The 16,785-nt window shown below is 31.2% G+C and overlaps 1 protein-coding gene and 1 pseudogene across 1 annotated transcript; one reads left to right on the top strand and one right to left on the bottom strand.

Annotated features, from left to right (window-relative positions):
* Positions 1 to 1,984: 1,984 nt before the first annotated feature.
* On the bottom strand, positions 1,985 to 2,350 carry LOC109790622 (uncharacterized). The gene has a single exon (XM_020349810.1). It carries the CDS (start codon positions 2,348 to 2,350, stop codon positions 1,985 to 1,987), a length of 366 nt encoding a protein of 121 aa, XP_020205399.1.
* Positions 2,351 to 4,698: 2,348 nt separating this feature from the next.
* LOC145955008 (autophagy-related protein 18a pseudogene) lies at positions 4,699 to 5,950 on the top strand (annotated as a pseudogene).
* Positions 5,951 to 16,785: the final 10,835 nt, after the last annotated feature.

Here is a 16,785-nt window from a genome sequence, read left to right on the forward strand (position 1 = left end):
ATATATATATATAATATACTCATACAAGTACAGGTAACAAGTATAGTTATTAATATAATATATATATATATATATATATATTTATATTTATTTTATGCTTTTTTATTTAAATTTAGGAAATTGAAATAATTTTAATGATATCTATTTGATTAATATTTAAAATTATGCTGTGAAAAAATTTAATATATATATATATATATACATATATATATATATATTTGAACAAAAAAATAAAGATAAAATTTAAATTTTTTTAAAAATTATTAATTGATTATAAGGAGTTAGTTTCAACATTAATAAATAAATAACATTAAATGACGTATTAAATGATACGTGCAATAAATACACAAATAGTCAAAACGTGTTATGTTTAAACATGCGCCAGAAGGAACAGCCAATAATCAAAAGTGAGTCAAGCACACGTAACATTGTTAGTAATATTATATATATAGGAGAGATCTTCTTACTTCAGGAATAAATCTATATAAATTTACTTTGTTCAATAATTCATGTTTTATATCAAATTTCAACGATCCAACTGTTTAATTTAAAGTTCTTAATGCATAGATCAAATATGCAAATTTTTAGAAAATTTGAAAATCAGTTGATACTTCATTTCATTAATTTAAATCAATGTATAAAATGGTTTTATGATTTTATGATTGAACGGAGTAAGTCTACCTAAACTTACTTCGTTCAATAACTCATGATCTACATCAAATTTTAACGATCTAACAGTTCAATTTAAAGTTTTTAATGCATAAATTAAATTTGCAAATTTTTATAAAATTTGAAAATCATTTGATACTTTGTTTAATTGATTTTAATCAATGTATAAAATGATTTTATAATTATCCGTTAATTTGAATTAATGAAATGAAGTATCAAATGATTTTCAAATTTTCTAAAAATTTGTAGATTTGATCAATGCATTAAGAACTTGAAATTGAACGGTTAGATCGTTGAAATTTGATGTATAACATTAGTTATTGAACAGAGTAAGTCTAGGTAAACTTATTCTTGGAATAAAAGGATCCCTCCTCATATATATATATATATATATATATATATATAGAGAGAGAGAGAGAGAGAGAGAGAGAGAGGAGGGATCTGTAAGTGTACTAAGATTATTTCATTTAATAACTCATGTTTTACATCAAATCTCAACAATTCAACGGATGAATTGAAAATTTTTAATGCATTGATTAAATATGCAAGTTTTTTAAAAAATTGAAAATCATTTAATACTACTTTTCAATTCAAATTAATGTATAAATTTTTTTATGATTATCCGTCAATTTAAATTAATAAAATGAAATATCAAATGATTTTCAAATTTTTTAGATTTAATGTAAAACATGAGTTATTGAACGAAATAAGTTTAGGTATATTTAGTCCTAGAGTTAACGAATCCCTCTTCATATATATCGATACAAAATATACATATTTATTTATAGATTAAATTATACTTGTGTTCCTTTATTCATTTGATCCTTTATTTTTTAAAGTTGGATCAATTTAATCATTTCAAAACAATAATATATATCTTTAATTTTACAATACAAATTTAAATCAATTTTGTAAAAATATATCACAATGAGCAACTAAAAAATATTATAAAATTATTTTTTTTGTTACATTTTAGACTTATTTTCGTACAATTTTCACCATGTTAACACTTCTTATTTTGAACGTCATTCAAATTTGTTAGTTTTCATATAACTAAATCTAATGAGACAAGCTTCAATTCTTGAATTAGTCAAAAGAAAATCAAAAATCATGTCTCAAAATTAAAATAAACATCGTTTCAAAATCACTAAATAAATCCAAATTTTAAAAAATAAATGACTAAAATGAACATTTCAAAAAATACAAAATCAAAACTAATATAAAAAAATAAAATAAAAGACAAAAAAATATAATTTAATCTTTATTTATTCATACAACCATGAATTTATGTTTTCAATGGTGGAAGAACAAGCTACTAAATGGTTTGACCATGTATACATTTCTCTATATCGAAGGGAAGTGTGATGTTGCATGCTTTTGGAAGCTGTACGATTTTCTGAGGCTGTAAGTGCACATATGGTATAAGCTTCACAAAACAAGTACAAAGATTTTTGATAGCTTTAGGAGTGTTGGCTAATTGAAACCCTACCCTTGCTCCATCACAACAATAATCAGATGGAGTACTCATGGGGTCTCGGCTTATCAAATAACTACCACATTGGAAAGTTAATGGTTCATAGCCACTGCATTCTGACCTACCTTCAGATGCTGTCAATGTTGTCACTGCCAAACCATAAGCCATAACAAACATCACAAGACTCAAAACTTTCTTCTCTCCCATCTTATCTTCAATACTTGTATGCAATTTGTTTTCACTATATGAAATTTTGATCATCCATATGTTGCAGAGCTATTTATATAACTGTAAAATGTCACGTACTATGCATAATTAATTTTTTAATTAATAATAAAATAAATGATATTAAATGTGTTATCTAATATTTAATGTACTGCTTTTAATACATATATTATTTTTATGTAAGAGATAAAATACCATTTTTTCACCAACCAAAATAGATAAGTCTATTAAGTATATTAGTCATATATTTAAAATATATATAAAAGTCCATAACTATTTATAAAGAAAATTGGTTATTTTGGTGTCCACACAACTATTTATAAAGATAATTGGTTGTTTCGGTGTTCGCATTATTTTGTACTTTTTTTTACTGTTGACTAATATTTACAATCACTCTACTACTAAAGCTAATTGGACACTATTATTTTATTGTTTTTTAATTTTTGAAAAATTAACCAGGCACTGAATGCCTCATTTTTTTTTTCTAGTGATCTTTACTAATATAAATAAGATACTTCTATTTGGTTTTTACATTTTTTTAGACATGTATATCCTTTTATTTATATGTATTTATTTATTTATTATTACATCTCTTAGGAGTGAAATAAAAAAATGTATAAAAAATTAATTATCCACTATATTTATAAAAATTACACTTTTATTTTGTAACTATTTGTGGTTTGCAAATCTTTTAAGATTATTTTACTTTTTTTTTAATTATATATTATCTCACTTGATTTACTTTTTATAACTTCTATTATTTTATTTTTTATTATTTTTAAACAAAATACATAAAGATATGAAAATTTTGACTCTATTAATCTATACTAATAGATAAAGAAAATACTTCTTCCCGTAAATGTTTTTCGTCTCCATAATTGTAGATGATTACACCCTTAAAATAAATATGCTCAGACTATATATATATATATATAGGAGAATGCTAATATACTCTCACCTATTTTTTAGTGGGAGTATGTTAGCAACCTACACCAAAATTTTAAGACAAAAAAATCACTCATTTATTTTGATTTGGTTAATTCGTACAAAGGATATTATAGTAATTTAATTTAATTTTAAATGAAAATAAAATATTTTTTCTCATTAATTTCATTCTCCAATTCATTTATTTTTTCTATTAATTAATTTTTATTTGTTAGAGAGAGAGGGGGGAGATATCATGAGAGATGAGAGAGAAATGAGTTAAAAGAGAAATTTAATAGGAGAGAGATAAATAAGTTAGAGAAAGAATTTAATAGGAAAGAGAAATGAGTTGGAGAAGGAATTTAATAGGAGAGAGAAATGACTTAGAGAATGAAGTTAATAAGAGGGAAAATATTTTATTTTCATTTAAAATTAAATTAAATTACTATAATATTATCTATACAAATTAACCAAATTAAAAGAAATGAGTGATTTTTTTGTCCTAAAATTTTGGTGTAGGTTGCTAATATACTCCCACTAAAAAATAGGTGGGAGTATATTAGCATTCCCCATATATATATATATATATATATATATATATATATATATTACTTGTAAAAATATTTAGAGACACGAAGTACATCTTTTTCCTAGTAATAGATAACGTGAGACTCGTTGTACCCCAACATATAACACAGTTAAAATAAGGAAGAAAACCATTTATCTTGAGTAAAATAGGTTCACATACAAAACATTTCTAAGAACCAATAAAATTAAAAACCAAATATAAAATAAAAGGTTTGCAAATTGTAATTTAAACAAGGTAAAAAAAATGATTGTACACTCCTATTCTAAGCCCATTGTCCCGGTGTCACACTATGAGAGCAACCTATACTTCAATTCTCGGCACCTTGAGTGCCACCCACATCAAGTTCATCTTCACCTAAAACAAGCCACAAAATGTAAGGTGAGAAAAGCAAGCGCACTACAACATTTTTTATATTAGGCAACGAGTTTTTAGGCAACGCCTAAAAAAGTGTTCTCGAAATATGGAATAGGCAACAACTTTGTAAACTGTTGGCACTTTATTTGACAACAATTATAAAACCGTTCCCAAAAGCACATATAGGCAACACTTGATCAAAGCGTGCACTATTCTCTTTTCAATATTAACAAAACTGTTCTTGAAATATGAAACAAGCAACAAATTTCTAATCGTGGCCACTTTTCTACCTAACAGTTTAAAAACCGTTATTAAAATTGATATTAGGCAACAATTTATAAATTATTGCTTATTTTATATCATGCAACACAATAAAAAACGTTGCTTAATATTATACCCACCCTTTCGTGCTCGCGGGAAATATTAATTAAAAAAATTAAACTTCTCCCTTTAATTCCAAAAATATTACACGCTGCCCTTTCACTCATCAGCAACCCCCTCCCCCTCTCTTCAAATCCCCAAACCCTTCTCCACTCCTACACCGCTACAAACCCTAGATTCCAACGAGGTAGCTCCTCCCACCGCCACCGCCACCCAAACCCCCGATTCCCACTTCTCCACCCTCCTCCACCTCTCCTTCAACCAGGACTCCGGCTGCTTCGCTGCCGCCACCAACCACGGCTTCCGCATCTACAACTGCGACCCCTTCCACGAGATCTTCCACCGCGACTTCGGCCCCGACGGCGGCATGGGCCTGGTCCACATGCTCTTTCGATGCAACATCCTCACCTTCGTGGGCGGCGGCTCCGAACAAGGTGATGGTCTGGGATGACCACCAGTCCCGGTGCATCGACGAGCTCTCCTTCCGGTCGGAGGTGAAGGGCGTCCGTCTCTGGCGTGACCGCATCGCGGTGGTCCTGGCCCACAAGATTGAGACTATTGCTAACCCTAAGGGCCTCTGCAACCTCTCTCACGTTTCCGCCACCATGGTGTTGGTGTGCCCTGGCCTGCAGAAGGGCCAGGTTAGGGTTGAGCATTACGCCTCCAAGAGGACCCTTCGCCCTCACTCACGATGGAAACTTGCTCGCCACTGCCAGCTCCAAGGGCACCCTCGTTAGGCTCTTCAACACCCTCGATGGTTCCTTGCTCCAAGAGGTCTATTCCATCTCATTCTTTCTTGTTTTTCACTTGGGACAAAACTTAAAATGCTTTCTTCCTTGCATACAAGGATTTGTTTTAGATTTTGCATACCTAATTAACAAACATGACATTTTAGTTCTTTTTCCACATAACTCTGCCACTAATTTGCACAAATCCAAAGTGATTTAAGATTCTATTCAAAGTGTGTTATCCTAGCTAAAGAAGATTTAATTTCTGACTTGACTGTGCCTGGATATGACTTTTACCCAAAACTGCTTACAGGGCATAAGCTAAGCTCTCTAAGCAAATTTGATTTCCATGTATTTTCTGTTTCATGATAGTTTGAACCTTTAATTAGTGTTAGAATCTATTGTTAATAATTGTGAATGTTCCTAGTTATTATGGATTCATTTTTATAGTTGTAACCATGATTAATTTGTTTTCTTTGACATTTTGGTCAATAAAGTATACTCTACTATTTTTGTCCAAGATTGTTTAAAACTTTTGACAACTGAGTATTATTCGTATGATAGCAAGTAATTAATTAATAAGATTCTTTAATGTGAGAGCTCATCTCATAAATTTAACCATGAAACTTATTGAAATAAACTAAAGTAACTTATTTTGGTAAGCTTAACCAAGAAATTAATTAATAAGAAAGTAACTTATGCAGTTGATTTTTCAATAGATCAGATTTTCGTTGCATCATAGTAACTTGTATTGTTATATGTGGATGTTTGGTTGATATCCTTTTATTTTTTTGTGGATTTTTAGGTTCTATTTAAAAAAGAAAATGGTCAAATGGTTACAGTCCCACTTTTCCACTGGTAGCTTTGTGTTGGGAATCTTGTGATGATGGTAGCTTTGGTGCCCAGCCCATGGCTGTTTCAAGGGAGTTTCTATTTCTGATTTAATAGAGACAGATGGTGTTCTCATACTTTTTACTTGATTTTGGAGAATGTCTTATTCCCTAGTTGTTCTTCACTTATTTTCTCTCGAATGTGTATATGACTTGTTTTTTAATGATAATAATAAGGAGACTTAAATTTGTTATTTCTTAATAAATTTGCTTGAACTTTACATTTACATATTTCAGTTTTATAGTTCCTTAATACATCTGGCTTAGTGTATTTAACTGTGCACTACTTAACAGAGCGGAAGCTATGTGCATGCAAGGGGTTTTTCTGTTCATCATGTGTTTAAACATATCACGGTAACAGTCTTTGTTGCTTATTATTTTTCATTTGATTCTTTTAGTTACTCTTTAAAGTCTTTCTTATTATAGATCCTTTTTGTTTTACATTGCAGGAGTATGCAGCGATAGCTTTGTAGTATTTTCTTGGGAACCAAACTGAAACGTGTCTGTATTCTGTTTTGGTACTGTAATTTTCTTTCTTTTTTCAAATCGTGGAACTTCTTTTGATTAGAAGGTATTAATTCTAGATGTACACTGGGTTTTCTTAGATTTCTGCCTTTTTTTGTAGCACTGGATTTGCAACTACGAGACTCTATTTTCAAAATCATGCAGGTTCAATTTGCAGCTTCTAGAACTTTAGATTTTCTTATCCTTTGGTCAAATTACTAAACTCAATTTGTTGGTGGTGCAACAAATGTTCACGGCTACTTGCCATGGATAAACAATCAACTTTACTGTTACCTCCAGTTCATAGTTCTTATCCTTTAGTTAAGCAATTTTCCAAAATGGGCGATGTTTTAATTTGTATGGTCAGGGTTTTAATGGGTGATACCATGTGTTTTCAACCTTTTCAAGATCCTGGTGACTGCAAAAATCTTTGTTACATAATTCAGGCTCATATGGAAATGCTGGGAAATGGCCATGCCTTTGTTGTTGCACGGCCTCCTAAGGCATTTGTGTGCTCTCAACAATGCTATTGGTTTCATAGATTACTTTAGAATGTAATAGTGTATTTGTTTGATAAATTATTGTAGAGGTTTGACAGATATAGGTTTAGTTCTCTTTATGATTTTGATTAATTGTCTTGTGTCACAAGCGGTATTACTGGGACACCTCCTTCTTCTGCCTCAACCCATAGTCCTGGTCATGGTAAGGTATAATTTATGCCTTTGTCGAGTTCTAAATTATATTTTAATTCATTTCATTTGCATATACCAAACCAGTTATGAAAGTTTTCTTCAGTATAACTAGCTTTAACTTATGTTAATTGTTGGAGATTGATTGGGGATTAATTTTATAAGTTTTCTAAGTGAAAAAATATATTTATATGCAGGAAAGACTTGATGATGAAAGACTTGATGAAGATCAACCTTATGATGATGAAGAGACTGAATGATGTTATTTACATGGATGGATGACTAGCTATGCATAATATTCCTAGATGACACTTTATTTTGAAATTTAGAAATTTTATGTAAACTTTGACATCTTTGGATGATTTTATTTGGAGTTTTATGCTTTTGAATTGTCATATACTTGGAACTAATTAATGCAAGTGAATTTTACATGTGTTTGAATTTTATTTTATAATTTATTTTATTATTTTTTGAGGATGAAATCAATTCTTTATTATATATATACATATATATATATATATATATATATTACATTCATAACCATTTAAAAGTAGTATATGGTGAAGATTATTGATTAAATAATGGTGTCTTATTACCAATATTATAAGTCAATATAAAAATAATCGTTGCACGTTTATTTAGACAACGTTTACAAAATTATAGCTTAAATTTAGTCTAAATTGTTGCCTATATTATCTCATAGACAACCTTAAAAAAAAATTTATAATGTCACTAGCAATGGTCATAAAAGTGTTGCCTATAAAAAAAGACTACATTTCTAAAACCGTTCTTTAAAAATTTATAGTGTTGCCTTAAATATAAAAAAAAACCGTTGCCAATGAAGATCATGAAAACCGTTCCAGGAAGTTTAGGTAACGATTTTTTTTGACATCGTGGGTATAGGCCAAAAAACCGTTGCATATTGGAATAGGCAACGGTTGATAAATCCATGCTTGACAAACCGTTGCCAAACCGTTCCCTAAACTTTCAGGAACGATTTTTTGGCTTTCAACAACGATTTTTTATTGTTGTCATAAACAACAAATGTTGTAGTGAGCATTCATATGTACGTTGTAGGAAGGAATTTCACTCAATACAAAATCAATCCATAAGCATATATAATTAACAATATCATTCAATCACATATTATATTATCCATTCTGAATCCATCCAATATTATCATCATATTATAACATAATTATGCATCATGATCGTGCTGACACTAATGCTTATGTACTACAATCTCGTAAGAAGTATTGAGTCAGAGCGTCACACAATCGACAGACCTTATCAAATTCCTCAGGCACCACTGTGCATTGTCACACTATTAATCACCACACATGCCATGTATATATGTATAACATGCATTCCCTGATAATCACCACATAAGCCAAGGTAGTGCATTATCTTGTTAATCATCATATAGGTCAGGGTGCGTATACATATATATCATGCATTCCCCTTTAATCACCACACAGGCTAGGGTGATGCATATGCACATCCACCAATGCTCATGCCATGCCACCACCATGCATAGATACACAATTAATCACCACACAGGTCCGTATATATATATATATATATATATATATATATAAATTTACAGGAAAGTGGTTAGCCTTAGTATAACTATGATATTTAATTCATGGAAAGAGAACATAATATTTTACTTTAATATTTGACTAAATTAGTATGTGACGTTGTTATTAGAATAAATAAATATAGAATACTTGATAAAATTTTGAAAAATTTATTTAAATAATAATGAAGAATAAAAATAATATTTTCCCTCATATATAAACAAAATAAAAGTTAATATTTTTGGACTAAAATATAAAGAAATTTCATTAAAGTCATCTTTATGTAATGCTCTTAATTCGAAAATATCTAAGTTAACATATATATGTGTGCATGTGACTGTTAACATTTGACTAAATTAATAATTTCAAAGTAATATTTGACAAAATTAAAAATTGAATTAATATATAACCAAATAAATATTTAATCCAACAACATTAATATCCGAAATGTTAAATTAGTATCTGAAATTATTATTTAATAACATAAATATTTAATTAATATTTGAATAATTTAATTTGCTTTAAATATTTGACTTTATTAGTACTAGTAAGGTCCCCGAAATAATCTCATAATGTATAGTTACTTAATAAAAGTTTTCAATTGCAATAGAAATATAATGTACAATTATTTAATGAAAGTTTTTATTTGAATGATAAAATGGTTCTATTAAAAATAAAGATAAAATGAGTTGAGAGGAAAGATATCCCCTTTATTTATTACTAATTTTTTAAAAATAGAAGGGTAGAATGCTCAAAAAAAATATGGAAACCAGGGTAGTTATTGAAAAGGGTATCCCTTTATATATTAGTATAGATTACTAGTGAAAATGAGATACTTTGTACCTGATCATAAAAAAATGAAAAAAAAAACAAAAATGGTGAAATTAAAAGTAAAACATGTAATTAACTTTAGAATAGCGTGATAATTAAATAAATTAGTTAAAAGTATAAAAAAAAAAGGTAATTAAGTAAATTAGTTTTAGGAGTAAAAAAGTAAAAAAAAAATGGTCCCTTTATTAATGTTTATAAATTATTATAGATATTTTAAATATATGACTAATATACTTAATTGACTTATCTATTATCTTGGGTGACAAATTTGGTTTTTTTTTTATCTCTTGTACAAAATTATAAAATGTAATAAAAGTAGTACATTAAAATATTGAATTAAACCACATTTAATATCATCATTTTTTTATTAATTAAAAAATTAATTGAGCACAGCATAGTGAAGTGTGATTGCATGTGATCAAAACTTTTATCCAGTTATATTAATTTCTTTGCATTGTAGACACTCAATTTCGTCCGGGCTCACAAAAGTAATGAAATAGAGTTTATTATCAAGGAAAGGAGCTCCCGAAGCATGGAAACAACAGGACATGACATCAGAAGACCTAAAGCCTAAATAAGCTGGTTTTAATCGCCCACAATGGGCTGTTCCAAGACCAGAATAGGCTGTTCCCAAGACTAGAACAGGCTGTTCCCAAAACGGAATAGCCTGTTCCAGAACAGGTTGTTATAAGCAAGATTTGAACCCAGAACGGGTCGTTCCGCTTTAGGAACGAGCCGTTCCAGATTCTTATTTTACCCATAATAGACTTGCCTAGAACGGGCCGTTCTAAATCGGGAACGGGCCGTTCCAAATCATCAAATGGGCCTAAAACCCTAGTTTAGAACGGGCCGTTCCGGAATACCTTATTGTAAGTAAAATTCAAACCCAGAATGGACCGTTTCAAATTCTTATTTTACCCGTAACGGACTGGCCTAGAACAGGCCGTCTTGAATCCGGAATGGGCCGTTCTAGCCCTCTTCTGATGCCTATAAATAGACAGCTCGGGCACAGTTCTCATGACCTCAAAAATTTCGTCGAAGACTCCTTAGAGCACGAAATTTCTCTCTCTCTCTTATTGTATTTCTTGAGTTTTGTGAGGCATATTATAGTGTGAAAGGTTACCGCAAAGCACCTAAAATCTCCATAGTTGAAGATCAAATAAAGCTTGCTACGAGGTATTATTCATCAATCTCTTCTTCCATCTTTCTCTTCTTTTGTTTCATATATTGCTATAATAAATGCAATCATGTAGACATCTTAGGGTTTATCGTGTAATTTAAATTTCATGTAAATAATCATTAATAAAAGGAATTAAATATTTAAACTATTAATTATTATGTTATCTTCATCATAGGGTACCGATTTAAGGCGTTGTAGGGGTGCTTAATACCTTCCCTACACGTAACCGACCCCCGAACCCAATTCTGGTTATCGAGGCCATTATTAGACTTTTAAAAATCTTTTTTTTCCAATGTTTTGAGTAAAACATTGGTGGCGACTCCATGAACCTATTTTCAAAATCATTAATTAAGGATTAGTTTTGTGTCCGAATATTCTTTAATTAATGAGATTTTCAAAAGGATGCCTAAACCATAGGTCGCGAGATCGCAAATTTTTGGCTTGCGAAATGCATGGAAAGAATGGATGATCAAAATTTCATACAGTGAAAACAATTGCATAAATATTGAAGATAAAATGGGAGAGAAGAAAATTTTGAGTCTTGTGATGTTTCTTATGGCTTATGGTTTGGCGGTAACAACATTGACAGCATCTAAAAACAAAAAATCGTAGGACATATCTGTGAATTTTTTTGCAAATAAAAATTGGCATGGGATTTCTATGAATATTTCTACCACTACTAGAAAAGTGTCATTTTCTTGCGAATTTTCCTGCAAAAAAATATTCGCAGAAATTTTTTGCGAATTTTCTTCCAAAAAAATATTCACAGAAATTTTGTACGAATTTTCCTACAAAAAATATTCGCATAAATTTTTTGCGAATTTATTTGTGAAAAATAATTTACAGATATTTCTTACAAATTTTGCTACAATTTTAATAATCATAGAAATTTTTTTCCATTTTAAAAATTTGCAGAAAATATAGTAAGAATTTTATTTTGTTTCTTGCAGATTTTCTTGCAAAAATAAATTCGCAAGTAATGTTTACTAAATTGGTAGAAAAATTTTGCAAGTAACTTTTCCTGCGGATTTTCCAACAAATTTTAATCCGCAGGAAAAATATATTTAAATTTATAAGTTTAATATTTTAAAAAAACTTCAAGTCCCACATCGATTGAAAATAAAACAATTAAAGAGTATATAAGTTGGGGCAACACTTACCTCACAAGTTGATTTGTATGACTGAGTATTAAGCTTATAATCTACAATCTTAGAATTTAAAAGATTATGTATCACATGTTGGAGGCATGAAAACAAATGCTTTGGATGAATTCATTGTGAGCATTTGAAAGTTGAAAAATTATTGATAGAATTTATAGTAATTTCTTTAATTTTTTTTCGTAAAAATATTCTTGCAAAATTTCTTACGAAAAAATTCGCAGGTTACTTTCCTGCGAAATTTTTTTTTGCAGGAAACTTTCCTGCAAATTTTTTTCGCAAGAAATTCCGCAGGAAAAACTCTTGCGAATTTTAAAATTCGCAAAAATATATTATCCATAAAAGTATTACCTTCAGATAGAATTTCGAAGAAAAATTTGCAGGAACAACGTTTCCTGCAAATTTTTCATAAAAATTCACAGGAAAAGTCGCATGTAATAAAAAAAATTCTAGTAGTGTACAAATTAAAAGTTATAGGAAATACTTGCTAAATTCTTTGCAAAAATGAATTTGCAGGAAATTTCAACCAATTTTGTTGCGAATTTATTTAATATAAAATATATTTTTTTAAAAATAAGTTTAAAAAATGATAGGATTTTTTTTTCTACGAATTTTGTTGTGAATGTATTTTGTAGGTAATGTTACATAATAATTTAAATTGCAGGAAAAGCGGCAAGTAAAGTTTCTAACGAATTTTCTTATGAAATAAAATCCACATAAAAAAAAACAAATTATTTAAATATTAAAGTTATATTACCTAATAAAATATTATTTTATTAAATCATTTATAAATATTTCATTACAATGAATTTTAATTTAAAAACTAAATAAGTTAAATATATAAAAACATTTTTAGACATATAGTCAGTTAATAATACTAACTTGTAATTTAATAATAAATTTGAAAAATTATTTAATAGTATCAGAGATGATATTTCTTATTTAAAGAGTTATAGTATGGAATTTTTTTTAAAACATTAGTAGTAAGAATTCATTATTAGTATAAAATGGCCATATATATAGAAGTGTGTTTTTTCCTTGAAAAAAAAAATCTGCAACAAATTTTTGTAAATTTTTGCGAATTTATTATTAATATTTCCAATGAGTGGGAGTAACGAACTTAATCCCAACGATTTTAAGGTACACATCATCTGCACTTTTACTACATTAAATTAACTTTTTAAACTATTGTTTTATCTTTTAGGATCATATAAATTGACACTATTTAACAGCTAATATTTATTAGTCACAAAATCATATAATTTATGATTAATTTAATAATAATTACATTATTGTCATTACAAAATTTTCAATAAAACAAAATTACATAATTTATTATTGATTTAATAACGATTACATTATTCTCATCACAAAATTGTCATTAACAGTTATTTTTCTGTAGTGTTTAATGTTGGATTCAATATGTTTGTTGAATGTAGTTTGAATTGTTGAAATGAACATGAGATCTTGGTGATTGTAATTTTTTTTTTATGTTTGTTATGCTCAAATTTTGTGTACCTATCGAGAGACACACTAGTAATCTTTTTGTAGTTTGAAGGCCGAACGATAACTTCAAACAAATATTTCGGTGGAGGAGGTACCTGCAAAAGGCACTCAAACGTTAAAGTCAGGATAAGCTCGAATATTGATAGTAATAAATGAATAATAACTTTATCTCAAGATATATACGAATTATTTATATTGATATTTATGGGCCTGATTTTCAATGAGCCCTATGCTAGAGTTACCAAATTAGGTAATGTGCTTGGTAATTAACTTTATGGTCATAATCAACCTTTGACCGCTAATTAAAGATGATTAACATTCATTTAAGGGAGTTTATTGACCCTCGGCTGCCGAGGATTGCTTAATGGGTTTAGGCTACCGAGGGTGCCGAACGAGTTTAGGGTGTCGAACAGGTTTAGGCTACCAAGGGTGTGAAACGGGTTTAGACTGCCGAGGATGCCGAATGGGTTTAAGCTACCGAGCGTGCTGAACGGGTTTAGGCTACCGAGCGTGCCGAACAGGTTTAGGCTGTCGAGAGTGCCGAACGGGTTTAGGCTGCCGAAAGGTATGGTCGAAAGGTCTTCCCCTGCACACTTGCCCCCAGCCTTGGAGAGAGGAACGAATCCAAGGGTTATGACGATACAAGTTTCCTGCATTATTAATGTCTTTTTGCAACTGTCGCGTCAGTTGGCATTCCAAAACGGTTGAGATGAAGAGTCGTGAAATCTACGCTGTTGGATCTATGCGATCTGACGGTTATGATTTTTGAATTTGAATTTTCCCGCCCATTTTTGAGCTATAAATAATTGGGGATGGTAGAGCCCACTACGCGTATTCTCTAAGACCGAACAAGTGGTGCAAGCAGCTAAGCGAGTTTGAGACTGGTCGAGTTTTGTGCGGTAAACAAGCGAGTTCAAGCGAGCATTCAAACTTTTAAAGGACGTGCATTTTTCTCACGGTACGTGTTCACCATGGCTGAGGTATCCGATCGTTCTTCAACCAACGACTCTCAAATAGGGACATCGTTACCTCACGGTACGTGTTCACCATGGCTGAGGTATCTGATCGCTCTTCGACCAGCGACTCTCGGATAGGGTCATCGTTACCGGGGTCATCGTCTAGTGAGTCAAGTAGTTCTCCAAGTGTGGAGATATTATCCCCTGTGAAGGCTGAGAGGCCCAAGGGTAGTAGGAACAACTCTGAAGAAGCGTCCACTAGTGGAAGCCCAATGGTCCGACCCAAATCCAAGCATGTTTTCAACTGGCAGAAGTGTGGACCGTCTGAGGTACCCAACTTCACTTGGGTGAATGGAGAGGTGACATCATACAATTCTCGTTACCGAGACATGTTGATGATCATGAATCTTTTGAAGTATACGAATTGCCTAACGTTTGATGCGTTGGAGGACCCCTACCGGATAGGCGTTTGGGCTTGCCAAAACAACACATTTCTTAATCCCGACATGGTTTGCCTGGGTAAACATGCACGAAATATGGATTCGTTCTATGTTTATGACTGCCTATTATGAGACCTCAAGGTGAAGTTGTTGTTTGATGAATTCACAATGGGAGTATTGAAGGTGTTGAATGTGGCCCCGACCTAGTTGCATCTGAACAACTGGGCACAAATGTAGGGTTTTAATCATTTGTGATGATGCCTCAACATCAAGCCTTCTCCCCTTCTTTCTTACACTTTTTTTCATTGAGGTCGACTGACCGAGCGAAGTGGCTGTCACTAAGCTGAGTAAGCGATCAACAACTTTTGGACAGCTTCACATCCTCACACAAAAACTTCAAGGTTGGATTTTTTCGAGTGATGATTCGACCGAACGGGCGACGTTTCTTTTGTGGTGAGGATATGATAAGATTTTGTTCCCCTTCTACTGGACGCGCGTGCCCCGGCCATATGACAAAGTTTCGAAGGAGCTCCTAATGGCTGAAGAGCAAGAAGATTTGAAGCTACTACTCTGTCTCCCTCGGTGTTTGCCGATGAGGGCTCTTATCAACTTGATCGAATCCCCTAAATGGGATAATGATATGATAGGCGTGTTATCGGTCTTATTTTGATAGTTCGATAAATTCATATTGATGTTGACTTGGTTGTTTTTGCAAGAATTATGGTGACAAGCGAGGCTAACGAACTGAACATCCAAAACCTGTTGGCTAGCTGAATGTAGCAGGGGGTGGGTATACGGACCGGTCCGGCCCGTTTAAGGCCCGGTCCGTAAAACCCGCGTTTTATACGGGCCAGATAAGTCCGGTCCGTAAAATAAATGGACTTATTTTTTAAGTCCGTATCCGGCCCGCCAAAATCCGCGGATAACGGACCGGTTCGCGGGCCTAAATAATGGTTCAAAAAAATAAATTTTTTAAAAATAAAAATACATAAAATTAGAAAAAAAAATATTTTTTATTTATAAGCTAAATTTTATCATACTAAAATTTATCAATAGTTAAAATGATTTAAAATACTAAATATTAAAATATTAAAATAAAAATAATTACAAATACTTAAATAATAGTAGCAAATTTTCAATAATAAAAACATCAAAATGTCATAAAAATCATTCAAATGACAAATATATATCAACTAAACGTAATTTTAATGTCATAATAATTTTAAAAAAATAAATACACAACTTAATATTAAAATCATAATATTTAAAAATATTAAATGTGAAGTCCGCGGACTAGCCCGCGAGCCCGCGGATTAAATCTGCCAAGTCCGCGAACTTAACGGGCCGGGCTCAAAAATTAGACATAATCATACGAATTTGAAAAAAATGGGTCCGTTATCCGTGAAATTCGCGGACTTACGGACCGGTCCGCGGACCCGGGTCCATCTACCCAATCAAGAGACCCGCCCATCCTTAGGGTCAATCAAGATGACCGTGTGCCTCCCTCCCCCGATCGGAAGCACCAAAAAGTGCATAAGGGATCGGATGTCCATAGGGAGGGACACAAAAGAAAAGAAGAGCGTTCAGACAGACCGAAGAAGTTGAAGTAGCCCACCATGCCCGAATCGACTCAAAGTACCATTGTGGTACCCCCACTTGATGACACAAGGGTTTTTGAGTGAAGATGTTTCGGCTGACAAGCTGATCC

The sequence above is a fragment of the Cajanus cajan genome, chromosome 2 (assembly GCF_000230855.2).
Source record: "Cajanus cajan strain Asha chromosome 2, NIPB_CcT2T_4, whole genome shotgun sequence".
Taxonomy (NCBI): Eukaryota; Viridiplantae; Streptophyta; class Magnoliopsida; order Fabales; family Fabaceae; genus Cajanus; species Cajanus cajan.

Excerpts from the sequence above, each read along its gene's own strand:
- LOC109790622 (XM_020349810.1), bottom strand. The coding sequence starts at position 2,350 with ATGGGAGAGAAGAAAGTTTTGAGTCTTGTGATGTTTGTTATGGCTTAT.